This window comes from Mustela putorius, unplaced genomic scaffold (genome assembly GCF_011764305.1).
Source record: "Mustela putorius furo isolate JIRA1106 unplaced genomic scaffold, ASM1176430v1.1 tig00003853_pilon_pilon_pilon, whole genome shotgun sequence".
Classification (NCBI taxonomy): Eukaryota; Metazoa; Chordata; class Mammalia; order Carnivora; family Mustelidae; genus Mustela; species Mustela putorius.
Genome location: NW_025422005.1, coordinates 1,151,421 through 1,168,089, shown reverse-complemented (window position 1 = coordinate 1,168,089; position 16,669 = coordinate 1,151,421). Strand labels below are relative to the sequence as shown.

Here is a 16,669-nt window from a genome sequence, read left to right as displayed (position 1 = left end):
GACTGCGAAGGGGGGCACCGGGGACTCTGCCCAGTCCAGGGGCTGGGCGCAGCGGGCAGGGGTGGTTGCCGGGCTTCACCCCTCCCCCAAGATGTAAGGTGCAGAAAGCGGAGAAAGCTGCACCAGGGTCTCGGCCTGGCGGGTGGAGGGGCAGCAGCTCCCCCACCAGGCGGAGGACACCCTTAGTCCACGTGCCGGGCGGGGTGTGGGGGGGCAGTGCCCCGGGCGGGGGTGGGGGCCGGGGAGGGGTGCTTCCCACTGCCGTCTTGAAATTGGGAAGAAGAGCCACAGCGGGGCTGGCCCACAGCCTCCTCTCCCCAAACCAGCCTCATACACCAAGGCCACGATGTCAGAATCTGTCCCCTCGCACGGCTCCGGGTCTTAGAGGTCCCCCCAAGCAGCGACAGAGATGAGCCCTGAACCCTCTGGGGCCCTCCCTCACAGGACCTCCCCACCAGCCCAGGCTTCCTGGGGGCCCCCACCTCTGCCCCCTCCTCCCACCCCTTCTGCAGGAGGCAGCAGTGGGAGAGGAGAGGCGACACAGATGGAGAGACATGTCCAGCGGGCAACAGTGTCCAGGGAGGCTAAGACCCCACCAGCCGCCCCGGGCCAGCAACAGCAGGTGGCCCGACGCCGGTGAGACCAGAGCAAGCCTCAGCCAAACTCCTCCCTTCTCTGGGCTTCGGTTCCTCCAGGTTCCGCCCCCACGGCCCCCAGCACCCTCACCCCGACAGGCCAGGGGCCCAGAGCCCAGAAAAGGGCCAGGGCTGCTGGGTCTGCTCCTCACCCCGACCTACAACCCCAAGCGGCCAGGACCCTGAGATATGACAGAAGGTGCGCGGGTGACAGCCTCTGGGACATGCTGGGAGGGGCCCTGCAGGAGCCACACCCAGGCCAGGCTGAGACTTCCGCTTGAGGACCCACAACGTGTTGGGATCATACCCGTGGGCACCCACAGTTAGCTTCGGAGACGTCACAGCAGGGCCCTGGCCGGGCAGAGGCTGTGGGTTCCCCTCTGCACTTTGCGCATCCCAGAGCCTCCAAGGCTTTCCTCAGAGTGACAGCCCCAGGCCCCCTGTGTCACTACCTGGCTGAGAGCCCCCCCACCCAGGCTGGGAGCAGGCCAGAGTAGGTGACACTGCCACCTGTCCCCATCTGCACACCTTTTCCCCAGCGGCATGGGGCTCAGCCGGGGAAGAGGTGGCTGGTCTCAGAGGGACCCGCACACCAGTCCTGGGGGCGGAGATGCCTGGGCATGGCTGCGTCCCAGCAGACCTTGCGGGTGTGGCCCAGGGAAGGAGGCCCAGGGACAGAGAGACCGAAACCAAGCCAATGAGACAGAGAAGCCCGGACTCCTGCTGCCAGCAAAGCTGGGATGCAGACCAGGGACCCCCAGGAGAGACCCCCGCCTTCTGAGACAGACTCCGGACACTGTGAGAAGCAGGGGGGGGTGGTGTCTGGGGATCCCAGCCATGAGGATGGGGAGAGGCCATCGTGCAGGGCATGTGGGGTGTGGACATGCCCACCATGACCTCCGGGTCCTCCGGGAGCAACTCCAGCAGCGAGGACAGCCTGGCCTCCCCCCGCAGCCCTCCATCACTCCTCCTGAGCACCGCCCTGGCCTGATCTCCCCCCGCAGCCCTCCATCACTCCTCCTGAGCACCGCCCTGGCCTGATCTCCCCCCGCAGCCCTCCATCACTCCTCCTGAGCACCGCCCTGGCCCGGCCTCCCCCCGCAGCCCTCCATCACTCCTCCTGAGCACCGCCCTGGCCCGGCCTCCCCCCGCAGCCCTCCATCACTCCTCCTGAGCACCGCCCTGGCCTGGCCTCCCCCCACATCTCCCAGACCTGCTCTGGCCTCTGGCCTCTGGCCTCCCCCAGCCCCAACCCACCGACACTGCTGGAACACAGGCCTGTCCAGGCCGTTCCTGGCTCCAAATCCTCAAGAACTCTACTCTCCAGTCATGGAATATCAGACCCTTGAGCCTGGCACCCAGGGGGTCCCACTGCCTGGTTTCCAGGGCCTAGAGCAAGGCATCTCCTCCAGGAAGCCTTCCGTGCTTGCCTTGTCCCTGGTGCTCACCCCCTCTGAGACCACAGCATCCACGGTCTGAGCCGGAGAACTTCACACACCGTGTCACAAGGGGCTTGCTCTTGTTTTGAGTGTCGCTGCCTAGAGAGATCACAAGGTCCCTGCAGGCAGGGCACCACGTGCCCCCTGTTCTCCCCCCCCCCCCACCACCACCACAGCTTGGGCCCAGCTTCAGGGCAGCCTCAGGCGTGTCTGCTCGGCCTTGGCAGAGAGGAGTCCAGCCACACTGCCCAGCTGCCCCTGTACGCTGAGACTGTTCCTCCGGGCGGCGCTGCCTCCAGGAGTAACAGGTGAGCCGGTGAGAGCCCAGCGAGGACACGAGGGCCCAGAGAGGCGCGCGTGGAGACAGCCGGCGGCACAGCAAGGGAGGCGGGGGGAACCAGAGCACACGCCGAATCGATAGGCCTAATTGGGGGAATGTGCAATTCTCAACCGGCTAAATTTAGAAAGTGTGTGTTTCATTTTTCACCAGCATCTGGTCTTAAGACGTCCCGTTCTCAATCAGAACTCAAGACAGTGCGCGGGGATCAGGTCTCAGTGTTGCCGGCTCCGGCCTCCCACACACACAGCCGGAGCCTGGGGACAGACCGCGGCCGAGCCCGGCCAGTGCTGGCACAAGTGCTGTGCCAGCCATCTCCCATGGGCACAGGAGGACCCGTGGGCAGCCTGACCCCCCCCCCCCAGCGCAAGAATTTCGCTGCCCACCTGAGGAAAGGGGAAGACACCCTGGGAGGGCCACCTCTGATGAGCCAAAGGCCTCGAAACCACTGCCAGCCATCAGGGATCACTGACTCCCAACAGCACCTTTTCTTTGAGGGGGACACTGAGGCACAGAGAGAAGGCACCTGCCTCGGGCTCCTGGAGACCAGGGATCCAGCCCCCAAAGAGCCTCTGTCATTGGATGCGGTGGGTGTTTCCACCTGACTCTGATAGGTCAAGGCAGGGACCACAAGCTGGGTCAGGGCTGGGCAGGGCCACGTCTAATACGGCCATCCACACGGCCAGGGTCTCAGCTCCTGCAGGCCAGCCAGACCCCTGGGCAGCGCAGCCCAGCTTGGGGGTGGGGGCTGGAAATGCTCCATGACGCCCTGACCACCCCAGGGCGAACCCCCTGCAAGTCCCCCTGGCCAGCGGAGGGGCGAGGCTGGTGAGCCGGAAGCACACGGTGGACTGGAGCTGGTCCCGGCCCAAATGACCCCAGACCAGTTGAGCAGAACATGGGCCCTGCAGTGAACAGCTTGTCTCCACGTGGCAGGTGCGGGGGTGCCGGGGCTCAGCACCTGGAGGGCAGCTGGAAGGGGCCTTCCCCGCCACACAGAGGGTGCTGGGGATACCTTGTGGCCATCCCGGCGTGGAGGTGAACATCGCTTCCCAGGCCTCCCCGTGGGCACCCCAAGCCCGTAGCCATCACCCCGGTCCGTTTCTGCCTTCGCCATGAGGTGTGTGCTGGGCGGCGGGGGGTGGCTCTGGGGAGAAGGGAACGGGGCAGGTGACACGGAGGGAGAGAGGTGGGGGCGGGGACTGTGTCTTGGAAGGAGGGAGGGGCACAGTGAGAGGCTTTCCCACAGACCCTCCGCCCCTCAGCCACCCCGGCTGTCTGTGGAGCAGGGGACACTGGGCCCTGAGGCAGCGATGTCCCACAGTAGCCAGGCTGCTGGCTAGGCTCACCCTTCCTGCAACCTGCACATCCCCGGGCCCCCAGCTGGGCAGCTAGGAATTCAGTGGGACCCCGGCCCCAGCCCCCAGCCCTAGACCAGCCTACTGACCAGCATAAAGCATGCACCCAAACTACTCCCCGTGTAGTTTACAAAAACCATTCAGCTGACACTGGGTGGGCTGTTGGAAGGGCACAGCAGGACGGGGCCTCAGATGGGGGCACTAAGCTTTACCCAGTGGGGGTGGGGTAAACAGAGGGAAAGGGGTTGGGGGAAAGGCAGGTGAGGGAAGCAAGGGCCAGGGCCAGATCACGAAGGGTCTTAGAGATAAAAGCAAGAAGGTGTTCTATGTAGTCGGGGGTGGTGCGGTGGGTCGAGGCGCGAGGAAGGGAAGGGAGGTGGCGGGGAGCTACAGGGAGCAGGCGGTCGGGCAGCCTGGGCAGCAGACACAGAGGTGGTTCAGACAGCGCGTGGCCGTGCAGGGGGAGGAAGTGAGGGGACCTGCGGTCGTGAGGAGCAGCGTCTGGGGTGCTCTTTGCTGCGACAGGGAACCTGGGGGGGTCTGGGGTGGAGCTGTCCATGCTCAAGGTTTGAGAGCTCCAGGCAGAGCAGGCCCCAGAGGGTCCCAGGTGAGCTCAGGAAGGAGTGGGGGCTGGACACCCTGATGGGGAGCGACCCCCCAATGGCAGGGGCCGCTGGCCAGGCTCCAAGAAGAGCCCCTGGCCCAGCTGGGCGGAACACTGCTCGCCTGCTGCATATCTACTCTTTCCCAGCTGGCTGGAAAGATCTGGAAGACCCTTTCGTTCCACGGGCCAGAGAGAGGCGGGCCAGGTCTGGGCTGTTCCCTCCCTGCCTGCTCCGGGCACAGGGGCCTGGGCAGCGAGTGTGGGCTGTCAGCTCTGAGCTCCAGGGTGAGTCCAGGGGGCGGGCAGCGGAGCTCACACCCCATGCCCTTCCGCAGCTGGCAGCAGGCAACAGAGACAGGGCTGGGCTACTCCTGTGGCCCCCAGGTTGGGGGGAGGAGGGGCCCTCACCGGGTCCCCCCTGAGCCCGGCAGGCAGTAAATTCCACCCTGTGCCAGGCAGAGCCCCCAGGGAGCCCCCAGAAGCCAACCTCCCTCTTGAAATCAGGGGGTGCAGAGCCACCTTGCCCCCAACGCCGCCCTCCCCAGGCTCCACACACAGGGAGGTCCTGCGACCCAGTGCACCAAGCCTGGTCAGGGGAGCCCCCTCCCCAGTCCCGTATAAGCACCTGCCCGTTGTGCAATCTCAGGGAAACCTAAACACCTTCTGCTAAGCTTGCTGCTGGCTGGACTGGCCCCCTCTGGCCTGCCAGGGCGGTCAAAGAGCCAGCCCCCAGCCCAGAGGAGTCCCAGCCCCCAGTGTCAGGATGTGTGCTCCCTGGCTCCACCGAGGAAATGCCACAAGACCAGGCTTCCCCTCCAGAGGAAGCAACCCCCAGACCTCCTGCCACAGCACCCTCACAGCCTGGCCTGGCCACTGGCCTCCAGACGCTCTGGGGACCACCGCCAGCTCCATCCCCTGCTTCTGACCGCTGACCCCTTTCCTCCTCCCTGAGGCAGAGCCCCTCTTCCTGGCCTCGCCCAGGCCACTCGCTCCCCCGCAGACTGGTCCGCAGGGTCTCAGTCCGTCAGGCTCCCATCTGCCAGCAGAGCCAGGTCTGTGTCCCAGGGCCCAGCACAGCTCTGACATGTCAGGCTCCCATCCGTGGAGAGCTGGGAGCCGCCAGCCCCACGCTCCTCAGAACCAATCCCCCACGTGTGACCTGCTTCAGGCCACAGGAAACCACAGCTTCCGGGGGACCCCAGCCTAGAGGTTCGGGTCACTCTGTGGCTCAAACACAGAGGTAACAGCTCACGGCCGCATTCACCCAGCCAGGCCGGCCTCTCAGGGACAAGAAGCATCAGTGCCCAGGATGCCGGGGAAAGCGGCCACAACTGGCAAGGTTCAGGGAACCTGTCCCAGGAAGCCGAGAAGCCTGGCGTGTCTCCCCTTGCTCGAGAGGAGAGACCCTTCCCACACTCCCCGCAAACCGGAGAGTCGAACTGGCCACCAGCTAGAACTGCGTCTGCCGGAGCGGGGCGGCCCCAGAGGAAGCCGACACCCACCGAGTCCTCGCAGGGATCACGCAGGGCATGATGTCACCTCCCCACACCAGGCTGCTCCCTGGATACAAGGCTGCCTGGTGGGGGTGGGGGGGATGTCCCTGCCTGGGGAGCGGAGGAGCGCAGGGCAGGCACCGTCCAGGGCGCTGTGGTCACCTGCCCCCACCCGCTCCTCAGGGTAAGATCTGCTCCCGGCGGGCTGACTCCGAAGGGCATAGGCCACAGCCCCCTCTCTCTGGCCCCGGCCCTGCCCGCCGGCAGCTCAGCGGGAGGCCAGTGATGCGTGCGCGCATCCGGGGCCACAGTCCCGAAGACGCGGGCCTCGGAGGAAAGAGCGGGGCCACAGCCCCGCCGCCTCCTCTGTGACCATGAGTGCTTCTAGGCTCCCTGACACTGGCGGCGGCTGCTGGGCCGTGCCCACTGGACTGTGAGGCAGCCGTTAAAAACCAGGCTCCAGAAGAAAATTCCCGGGTTTGAAGGGAACGCAGGCCGCAGCTCATCCCCAGGGTAGGGCTCCTCCAGGCGCAGTGCTGGGAGCTCAGAGACCTGAGTGAGCGCAGAGCCTCCTAGAAGGTGCCCACGGAGGTGGCCAGACCCCATCTCTTCTCCATATTTTCCCGTATTTTCCAAAGCATCTCCTCTGAGGAAGTTTCGCTTCTTGCTTTCATAGTCAGGGAAAAAAGAACTACAAGCAAGACGACACACAGAGAGCTGGCAGGAGGTGCCAGGGGGTGGCAGGGGATCTGAACACGCTTTGAAGGTCCACACATCCTGTTCCTGCCCAGCGCACACGGGCTCGCTTCCCCTCCCTCCGCCTCCCAGCCCCGGCTCTGTGAGGACACAGGCCTGGACATGCACCGCAGCCTCCCCACACGGGGCCTCCACACGGGGACAGGAAGGCAGTAGGACCCGTCCACTCCAGGCCCCGCTGTACCTCAGCAGCCCCAGCCAAGCACTGGGGATGCCCAGAGAGGGCGACAGGCCTGCTGCTCCCGCTGCGGGAGACCCGCAGCTCCAGCCCAAGAGACCCCACCGTCTCCAGTCCCTCTGCCCGTCCGGTCCAGTGTTATGACCTCATTCAGCCCGCAGCATCGGGACCCTCCTCGGCCTGGACCCTCTGTCTGGAAATCTTGCTGTGTGAGCTTGTGGGAGTGACTGAACGTCTCTGAGCGTCACGGGGCCACATCACACATCAGCACAGGGCTGGCCCAGGCCTCGGCGGGACAGGGCACAGTGAAAGAAAGACCCCTCTCAGCCCAATGGCCCGGCATCTGGGGGGGGGCGTGGAGTGGGGCAGCTCAAACTGACCCCCCACCCCCACCCCCAGAGCCCATGGGCTGTCCGACCCCTGCCGGAGAGCTCCGGCTGCTACAGACGGCCCATCCCGGGGATGCGGGCCCAGGTGCCCAACATCTGAGGCAGGTCCTCCGGAGTTGTCCCACTGTAAGCCCCTCTGTGCCCTTGGGGGAGAAAGGAGACCATGATCTGGACCCCCCAAGAGAAAGGACCGCACGGCAGCCCCTCCCCACCTGGCTGTAGGAGACACAGACTGGGGAGTAGCCAGGTGGCCCCCGAAGATAGCAGGGTCCCCAGGGTGCCCCTCGCCCACCAGCTCTGTTACAGAAGCCCTTTGCGGGTCCCCTTCATACACACGCCAGCTGGGGCCGGGGTGAACCTGGTGCTCGTGTCCCAGAGGACAGACCGCAGCCTCCAAAGCCCCGGAGGGAGTGTTGGTCTGTGACCAGGTGGCCAGAGGACAGCCACTCCCGCTCCCCCGCTAAGACCCTGTCCAGCACCCTGTGTGGCAGCGCACCCCGTCCGGCAGGGTGTGGCCTCTGTGTCTGTCCTGCCGAGTCCCGAAGGCCTGGCTCTCACCCGGCTGGCCCAGCATCGGGACCCCAGGGCACCAAGAGCTGACTGGCCCCCTGCAGAGCCCCGTGTGTTGTCTGTCAGGACCAGAGAGTTGCCCAGCCTGCGAGCTCAGGTGTCTACCGGCCCCCGGAAAGGCCCCCGTGCCGCCCGCCCCTCAGAGCCTGTGCCCGGCACCCCCGGCCCTCATCATGCTTGTCTTGAGGTTGTCGGAGAGCAGCTCTAGGGGTCTCTGGACCCTCACCCGCAGAGCAGCTTCCAGTCGCTCGAACTGGGACCTGCGACCACGGATACTCAAGGACAAGGGTGAGCAACCTGCCGTGGGAACGGCCCCTTCCGGGCACTGTCCCACGGTCCCAGCCCTGGTCCTGGCCGCTGGGGTCCACGCACTCAGCTCTGGCAGGAAGGGGCCTTTCTCCCCACCACAAGTGGGCCGCGGGGCTGAGGCCACACTCGCCTCTCCACCAGGAACTTGGCACCTGCAGCCCATCGCAGACACGCGGCTGGGAGTCCCGGCATGGGTGGCACAGAGCAGGCACCGGGTGACGGCCCTGCCCCCACACAAGCCACCAACCCAGGTCCTCGAGACCAAGAGGCCAGGACCCCAGAACGGACCCCAGCCACACAGCCCCTGGGCACGCCCTGAGCCTCCCCCCGCCGCACACACACACCGTCTCCCGCTCTGGGACTGAGCGGGCACCAGCCAGGACGGTGCTGCAGCTCACGGCAACCGGACAGACGTCAGTCCAGACCTGGAGGAACCCTTTGGCCACCAGGGAAACAGAACTATAGCCACTGACTGTCCCCAAGCAGCCGCCAGGACACGCGAGCTGCTCCATGGCCTTGCTGACTGTTTCCAGGGCCCAGGGCCTCTCCTGCCCTGCCTTTGCTCTGTGGTGCTGCCCCAGGGAGCCTTCCGGAAGGACCTGCCGCAGCCCTCGGCCCAGAACCAAGCCCAGGGCCTGTCTCATCTGCATCCGTACCCACGAGCCAGGCACGGAGGGGAGGCAGAGCACAGGGGGCACCGGTGGGGGACAGAAAGCAGGACGTAGGACAGGCAAGGGACAGGGCCAGGGCGAGGGGCAGCAGTCTGAGGGTGAAGCCCGTTCCTCCCCCACGGCCCCTGGCTCCCACAGCCTCCCCCCAGGGCCCTGCCTGGGCTCCTCATTCTCTGTTCCAGCCACCCCTTTCTCTGGGTGTCCGTCCCAGACTGAGCAGAGCAGCAGCCCCAGGGCCTGGGCAGGGGGCTGTAGGCCTCTGAGCAGACGTGTCCCCTTGGCAGAGGAGACCTGCTGGGACATGCCTGGGGAATGTGGGAGAACAAGCCGGGTTCAGCCCCTCGGGGCACAGGGGCGCACGGAGCACACACAGCCCCCTCCACACACACACGTGCACAGAACCTCACGGGGTGCGCGCCAATTCCTGCCACATACACGTGCCCACGCGCACTTCCACTGCCGCTACCCTGAGGGGCCGCCCCCCGAGCAGGCAGCAGAGAGCCTGGGGACGAGCAGGTCCTCCTGGGCAAATCTACCCACGGGGACGCACGCACATGGGCCACCATCCCAAGACGCGGGCCTGCTGGCCTGGCCTCACCCCGATGGCGCTCCCTCTTGGCTCTCCTCCCCGACCTCCCGAGAGAGCAGAGTCAGGGTCCCACCCGCTGCCCATCTGCCCAGGAGGATCCAGGAGGAGCCAGGGCCCCTGCACCAGCCGGCAGAGGCCAACTCGCTGCTGCTCAGACAAGAATGGAAGAGCCAGCGGACTTGGGGGCTCTCCCACTCCGGGTGGGCGCCAGCAGGGCCCCCGGCTCTAAGCCCAAACTCCCAAGTCAGGGGCTGGCAGGACCCCAGCCCAAAGGTAGCAGCTCCGCCCCGGCCTGAGGGGCCTGAGCCGTAGGACCGGGCACAGACGCGCCCCAGTGGCCTCCACTGCACCCAGGGTGCAGGAGACTCAGGACATGGCAGCCAGCTGTCCTGGGGCGGAAGAGGATAAGCCCCCTGCCTCTTGGAGAGCTTCGCCCGGCCGGCAGGCTCCCACCAAGCAGTATGGGAGTCTTCCACGTGGACAGACCGTCCCTGGCTCAAGCAAATTATATGGCAGGAGAGCTGCTGCAGCTGGAGTCTGCCGACACCCACCCTGCCCTCGGGGAGGGGCTCTCCCACCTGGCCAGGGTCACCTGCACCCGTGTACTCCTGCGTGCTTCCAGGCATTGAAAGCCGAGATGCCACAAACGAGCGTAAGGTGGTGGTTCCGTGGCACTTCACGTGGCAGGACCTTCTCTAGACACGCACCTGAGACGTGAGCGCTCCAGTGTGCACGCAGCACCCCAGCTCTCCGGAAGCTGGAGAGGAGACCGCATGCTCCAAACCAGTGCTACCCTATTCCGGAGACCACAGACGCCACTGCCTCCAGGCCATGGGGAGGCACAGACCAGACGGGCCCAGGGACACCGAGAGCCTCCCCGGGATGCACAGCACGGCTGTGCTGAGGACCCCCGAGCTGGGCCAGGATCCCAGGGGTCCCACTGTCCCGGACAGAGCTGGCAGGCAAGCCGGCAGCCCCAAAGCCATCTTCCTAACAGGCAAGTATGTTCCCTCTGCCGCCCTGGCCCTGGCCCTTGAGCGGAGGACACACCTGGGCTGCAGGCAGCGGGGCCTTGACCTTGCTTGGGTGTCCTCTCCCACTCTTAGCTCCAGCCCTGCAGGAAGCCTGCATCGCCTTTGCCTGAAGCCGCGGGGAGCCCCCCTTGGACGCACTTGTTCCTGGACCACAATTCCTGCTCAACTAGAGGAAAGCCTGGGTCCTTGGGTGAGGCCACCTCAGCCCCCCATCTTGGAAAAAGACCAGCAAAGACATGTCACCCTTGTGCACTGGGGACGGGGCACACCGGCCACCGTCGGCATCGTGTGCTGGGCCCCCGCCCACGGCTCCCCCTGCTCCGGGGGCACAGGCAGAACTCTTTCTCCCGGGAGGGAGAACTGGACTCCGAACCACGTCCGTGTCTGACCAGAGGCCTCACTCACCCACAGGCAGAATATTGATGTTCAGGAAAGACTGTCCAGTCCTCAGATTGGGCCCTGGGTCCCCCGGTGGGGGAGCCATCGTGGAGGGTGGAGGGCTCTAGTCGGCCGGGGGCAGCAGGCGAGAGATGGGGCTGGCCCGGGTCACCAGCGGGGGCCAGCTGCGTGCGGGAGGCCGGAAGAAGCCGCTCTGAGGTCCCTCTGTCCCCCGGGCCCCCGGCGTCCCCCTCTGGAGTAGAGGCTGGACCTGTGTGACATCACACACCTGGAGAGAGAGCAGGGCGGCGGGCGTGAGGCCTGCCGGCCATCCGGGCCAACAGCGGGGGGGGATTGGGGCACTTGTTGTAGGACAGCCCAGCTCACCACGCTCCGGAGCTGAACAGCCCACCCAGGTGAGGGCCGGTCACCCCAGCGTCACCAAAGCGTGACTGTTGCCCGGTGCTGGGACCTTTCCACAGCTCCATGATGTTCAAAGACAGAACAGGCATCGCTTCACAGAAATCAGCCCGTACCTTCGGCTGTGAAGGAGGAGCCGGCGTGCTGCGGGCCGTGGTGGGGCGGGCCCCGGGGCCCAGAAACGGCCGAGCAGGCTGCCCGCTCACCCTTCCCACAGCCCTTGGCACCGTCCCCCGGCCCTGGGGCTCAGGCCCTTTCAGCCACCTGACGGTCTGTGCAGAAGATAGAGCCCCTTTGTTCTCCGAAACCCTGGAGGGCCCCAGGCTCTGCCTGCCTCCTTGTGCCCCCCAGTCTCAGCCCACTGGCCTCTGCTCAGGCTCCTCCCCAGCTTGGAACCCCCACTCCAGCCGACGAGCTCTCCTCACACCCACGGCTGCCTCCTTGCGGGGGCTTCCTCCTCCCTGGGGGCCAGAGAGGGGCTGCAGAGGCCAGGTGGGAGGCCACTGGGCCCAGGACAGAGTTTCCCGGCCTAGCCCTGGGGTAGACCTCGGGACACCTGGGCCCTCCAGACACCCAGAGCCGTGCTCTGCCCAAGGAGGAAGCATGACCGAAGGTGGGCAGGCCCAGGCTCCCCACGGCGCCCCCCCTCCCCCGGTCGCCTCGGATCAATCTTAGCACATGACGCTTGAAACCCAGGACCTCCGATGCTCCCTCCAACCCCCAGGAGTCTGTCCCTCCCTCATCCTGGCCCGCTCTGGCCCCCCAACCTCCATCTGGCCTGCACCCTCCAATAGACCTAGAATTTGCCCGCCATGAGCTCTCTGGGGTCCCGTGCCTCAGAAGAGCACGGGGAGAGACCAGGTGGCCCCAAGGCCAGGGCACCCAGGGCTCATGGGTCGCTCCAGCCCCAGCCCGGCTCCGCCCACTGCAGCCCTTCACAGGCTCACCCTCTGCGCGCCCCAGCCCCAGGCGCACCGGCAGGTGTGGGGTCTCCTGGCCCAGGTTCACCGGAGGCAGCGGGATCGTGCAGCCCACCAGGTCGGAGCAAGCTCCTGCCGCCGTCCCAGCCGGCTACTGCCGGGTCCCCGAGCAGGCACCGCGGCTTCCTGCCGCCCCGGGAGCCCAGGATCCGTGCCCGGACACGTCTGTGAGCGCGGGCCGGGCGTGGGGCTCAGCAGGGCTGGCACAGCAGAACCTAATTAGGCAACAGCACCCCACCGCAAGCCGGGGCGCGGCCGTTACGGACCGTGAGGTCAGCCCTTGGCATAAGCCCGGCCGCACCTGGCCGTGTGAGCGGAGCCCCACCCCGCCGACCCCTGCCCCTCAAGCCGTGCCAGGCTCCCCCGTGCTGCCCCCCATTCCAGCCACACTGGCACACTGGGCCCCCTGACAGTCTGGGGGCCCGCGGCCGGGTCAGCAGCCTCGGGAGTGGGCGCTGCGGGCAGGAGGCACGGCCCTCAGCCGAGCCGCTTCCTCCTTGGGAGGGCCCCAGGGGAGGAGGGGGCCCTCCTGTCTCTGGCGCTCAGCCTCTGCCCAGACTCCCACCCAGACCAACGTCAAGTCCTGGAAACTGGCCACTGCCCACAGGTGACCACTCACAGATGACATTGTTCAGTGCCAGGCTGGGCCAGGCCGTGGGACAGGGTGGAGAGGCCCACCTGGCCCCGCCCCCCCAGGGCCAGCCTAGTTCATCAGGACATACAGCCCAGGCCCAGACAGGTGGGAGGGCGGCCCAGCCCAAGTCCGTTTGCCAGGGCCGCGACGCTCACACCCGACGGGCACGCCCACCCCACACAATGGCCACCTGCCCAAGCCCCCAGGGGTCAAAGGGACCCGTCGCCTGCCCCTGCCAGTCCGTGGTGCCCCGCCTACCCTCGCTGCCCTTGTGCGCGGGGAGAGCCAGTGTGTGTCCCCCCACGCCCCAGGGGCTTCCTCCCCGCGCGACTCTGATGCCCGCCGCACCCCCTCATGGTGCCCTGCAGACTCCCCACGGGAGTGCCGAGGGGCCCACCGCAAGCCCCTGCCTGCCCCCAGACACCTCCTCCTCTGGCCTCACCGCCCCCAACCCCGTCGGGCGTCACCAGGTCTGCCTCTCCCTCCACTGGTGTCCACTGGCCGGGAACGACCCCCGGGGCGGGGAGGGGGGAACAGGCCGGACACAGGTACCAGCTTGGGACCCCGGCGCTCTGCCCCAGAGAGAGCACCACGCAGGCCCCCAGGGCGGGGAAGTGGCCGGCAGCAGCACTATGCAGGGGACGCACAGGAGGGACGACAGGCCGCACGGGAACAGCCGGAAGGAGAAGCTCCCTGGGAGCACAGAACTGAGCCAAGGAGGCAGAGACCAGAGGAGGCCGTCGAGGGGGCACGCTTCCCAAAGGGCGGCCACGGGGAGCCCCAGGGGTCCCCAGAACCCCCAGCACGGGGCACGCGGTCTGCTCTGTCCGCACCGCCTCCTCCTCTCCCCTGCGCCGACTTCAGCGCGGCGGCGAGTGAGGCTCTGCACGGACCAGGCCGGGGCTCCAGGCCGCGCCGGGTCAGCCCTCCCTCCGCCCCCACCTCTGTCACCAGGCACCCAGAGTCACAGAGAGAAAGCCACTGCCCTGGGGACTTCTGGAAGGCGAGCTGAGGTTCCCAGCGCCCTGTGTGAGCCGCGGGGCACGGGCGGTATTGGCGGGAAAGAGCAGCTGCAGCCCGTGCGCTGGGTGCCCTGCATGCGTCTCCGTGGGCGCCGCGCTCCGAACCCCGCAGGGCAAGCCTGCCACCTGGGGGCAAAGCGACAGGATCTGTTGCCCATGACGTTTGAGCTGAAGTCAAAATGAGCGTTTTGGGGCGCACGTACCCGGCACGGCAAGTCTGATGGCTTCCAAGCGTCTGAAGACATTTCCTCCCGGCGGTGTGGCAGCGCTAGGGACAGAGACTCGGCGCGTCAATGTCCAGGAAGTCTGCCCCCGCCCGCCCCGGCCCCCCAGCCCGCCTGCCAGTGCTCGGATAGAGGGAGATCCACTCACAGGGAAACACGGACCACTGGGACCGAGGAGGCAGAGCCCCACGCTCACCTGCGACCCCTCCGTCCTTGGCTGTGGCGGGGGTCAGGACCACGTGCTGTTCCCGGGGGGCTCCTGCGTGTGCGCCCCATCCACCCGGCCCCGACAGCAGGTGCGGTGGCCGCGGTGCAGCCACAGATCCAGAGCCCAGCCCCTTCCTCCTGCCCGGCATGGCAGAGACCTGCAACCCCAAACAGCAACACCCCCTTCTCACTGGATTTGGTTTTGGGGGAAAAAGCTGCTCTTTATAAAATATTATTTATATTAACTTAAACAGGCGCAGCCACTGTGGAAAACAGTATGGAAGTTCCCCAGAAACTATAAATAGAAAGACAGTAGGACCCAGCGACCCTGCCGCTGCGCTGCCCGCAGACACACAACACGGATCCGGGACGACGTGAAGCCCCCGTGTGTCCCGCAGCCGCGACGGAAGCACACGCGTGTCCGCCACCAAGTCGAGACGTGCCACACACACGACGGAGGACTCGGCCGTCAGCAAGGGGGAGCGCTGGCCACCCGCCGCGGCGTGCGTGGACCGAGGCGTCGCGCTAAGCGAAACCAGCCCGTCGGGGACAGACAAACACGTGATTCCATACGCACGTGGAACCTCCACACCACAGCCAACGAACAAAGACGCAACGGACTCTTAAGTACAGAGAACACATGGGTGGTTTCCTGAGGGGAGGCAGGTGGGCGGCGGAGGGCCGCGGACTTCCAGGGACAGGATAAGGCGTCCCGGGGACGGACAGGACAACGTGGGGGCCGCAGTCATCAGGACGGAGTACCGTCCGCTCGCTGGGCCGCGTGCACGCCCGGGACTGCTGGGCCGCCGCCTGGGCCCCGGGAGCCGCCGCGCACGGCTCTCAAGTCCACCTCAACAGCCGAGGAGAGACGTTCTCTGCAGAGCCGCGTGATGAGTCCACGGTTATCCAGGAAGACTGCGTCGAGAGAATTCTTTTAGATGACGAGTTTTCATACTTGGCGAAGTAAATACCAGATAATAATCGTAACCAGGAGGCATTGGTACGATTCACCAGCAGCTCCCGGGGGCAAAACCCTCGGTGGGCGGTTGGGCGCTGTCGGCCAACTTCCACGTACATGCGCCTGGAGGAAACGCAGCCACCGATGTCCCGGGGACGGCCGCCGGGCAGACGCTGGGACCCCGCGGCTTTGAGAGGAGGGTGCCGACCGCAGCGGGCGTGACAGATGAGGAGGCCAGAAGTGTGACCGTTCGTCACCTCACGTTTCTGATACAACTCACATGTTTCACGTAATTTAATTAGTTTAATTTGATTTTTTTTAACAGCGGCCGTGTGTCGCAGCCAGCTCGCGAGCCCGTGCGCACGACCCAGTCCCCACAGCACCAAACACCCCGGGGACCCCAGAAATGGCTCGGCCTGGAAACGGGTCCGGAGACCGCCTTGTGCTCTGCTAAGACTGATTTTTTAAAATTCCGGCAAAACCACCCCATCCGTGCTGAGAAATGCCAAAAACAGAAGATGCATCCTGAAACCCACCAGGGCACATCCCGGGGGGACCAGACAGGCAAGTGGCCATCCGTCGTGAGGACTGGCCCCTGCGGCCCTCTGTGCTTGAGGACTCCTGGGGTCAGGACGCGCTGGAAAGCACAGCCCAGGAGCTTCTCTGAGCCTTGGTTTCCTCCCCCGTCGAGCAGGGTGCTGCTTGCCCCTCCCCCCACAGGAGACGGCAGGCGCACGGTCCACCCGCGGGGGCCTGGAGAAGCCCAGCCTGGCGTGCAGGCGGGCAGGCGGGCAGGTCCCTGGCGGGCAGGTGGGCAGGCGGGCAGGTCCCTGGCGGGCAGGTCCCTCCCGGTCATCACGCCCTGGGACCCCCGTGCCTGGGGACGCCTCCGTGCTCGCACCGGGAGCACACCCTTGTGGGCAGGGCACGCCTCACGACTGGAGACAGGCAGGCCCAGGAAGTTCCCACACCCCGCCCGCGGGCCGGAGCCCCTGCCCCGCCTGCACTGCATCTTCTCCCCTCGAGGGCCACTCGGGCCTGACAGGCAGCCGCAGGCGGAGACGTAAGGGGGCAGTTCTGCGCAGGGGTTAAAATGGAATCCTACAGCCCAGGGCCCGTGAGGGACAGCAGAGACCCTGCCTTGAATGCCTCCATCCGACAGCTCCCCTCAGCCCAGATGAGATGCTGAGTCTCTGGGGTGGGGGCCAGAGTCTGCTGACATCGAGAGGTAAGTTGAGGTTTGGGACAGGAGGAGGGCAGAGGCGCAGGGCCGGTCCCCACATCCCTCTGTCCTTAACCCAGAGCTCCCTGAGTTCCTGATCAATGACCACACACCCTGAGGCAACCCCATACCCACCAGCCAAGCTGCCAAAAAGCTCCAGAGCAGAGGAGGGAAGAAGGGGCCCTGTGATCCGCGGGCCCAGGGCTGGCACGGAGCCCCGGTCCCAGTGTGGACAGAACTGCGATGGGGCTCCCGGCATCCT

The 16,669-nt window shown here is 66.4% G+C and overlaps 1 protein-coding gene across 3 annotated transcripts in view; it reads right to left on the bottom strand.

The window, feature by feature from the left end:
- The window catches only part of PLCH2 (phospholipase C eta 2), a 64,556-nt gene extending 52,204 nt beyond the window's left edge, over positions 1–12,352 (bottom strand). The window contains exons 1-2 of one of the 3 annotated variants that reach the window (XM_013064689.2): positions 12,108–12,352; positions 10,768–11,029 (exon numbers count right to left, since the gene is read on the bottom strand). In XM_013064689.2, the coding sequence (XP_012920143.1) occupies positions 10,768–10,846 (79 nt within the window). In that variant the 5' untranslated portion in view covers positions 10,847–11,029; positions 12,108–12,352. The remainder of the gene's footprint in view (positions 1–10,767; positions 11,030–12,107) is intronic. The other 2 variants (XM_013064690.2, XM_045063576.1) reach the window with 2 other exon arrangements.
- Positions 12,353–16,669: the final 4,317 nt, after the last annotated feature.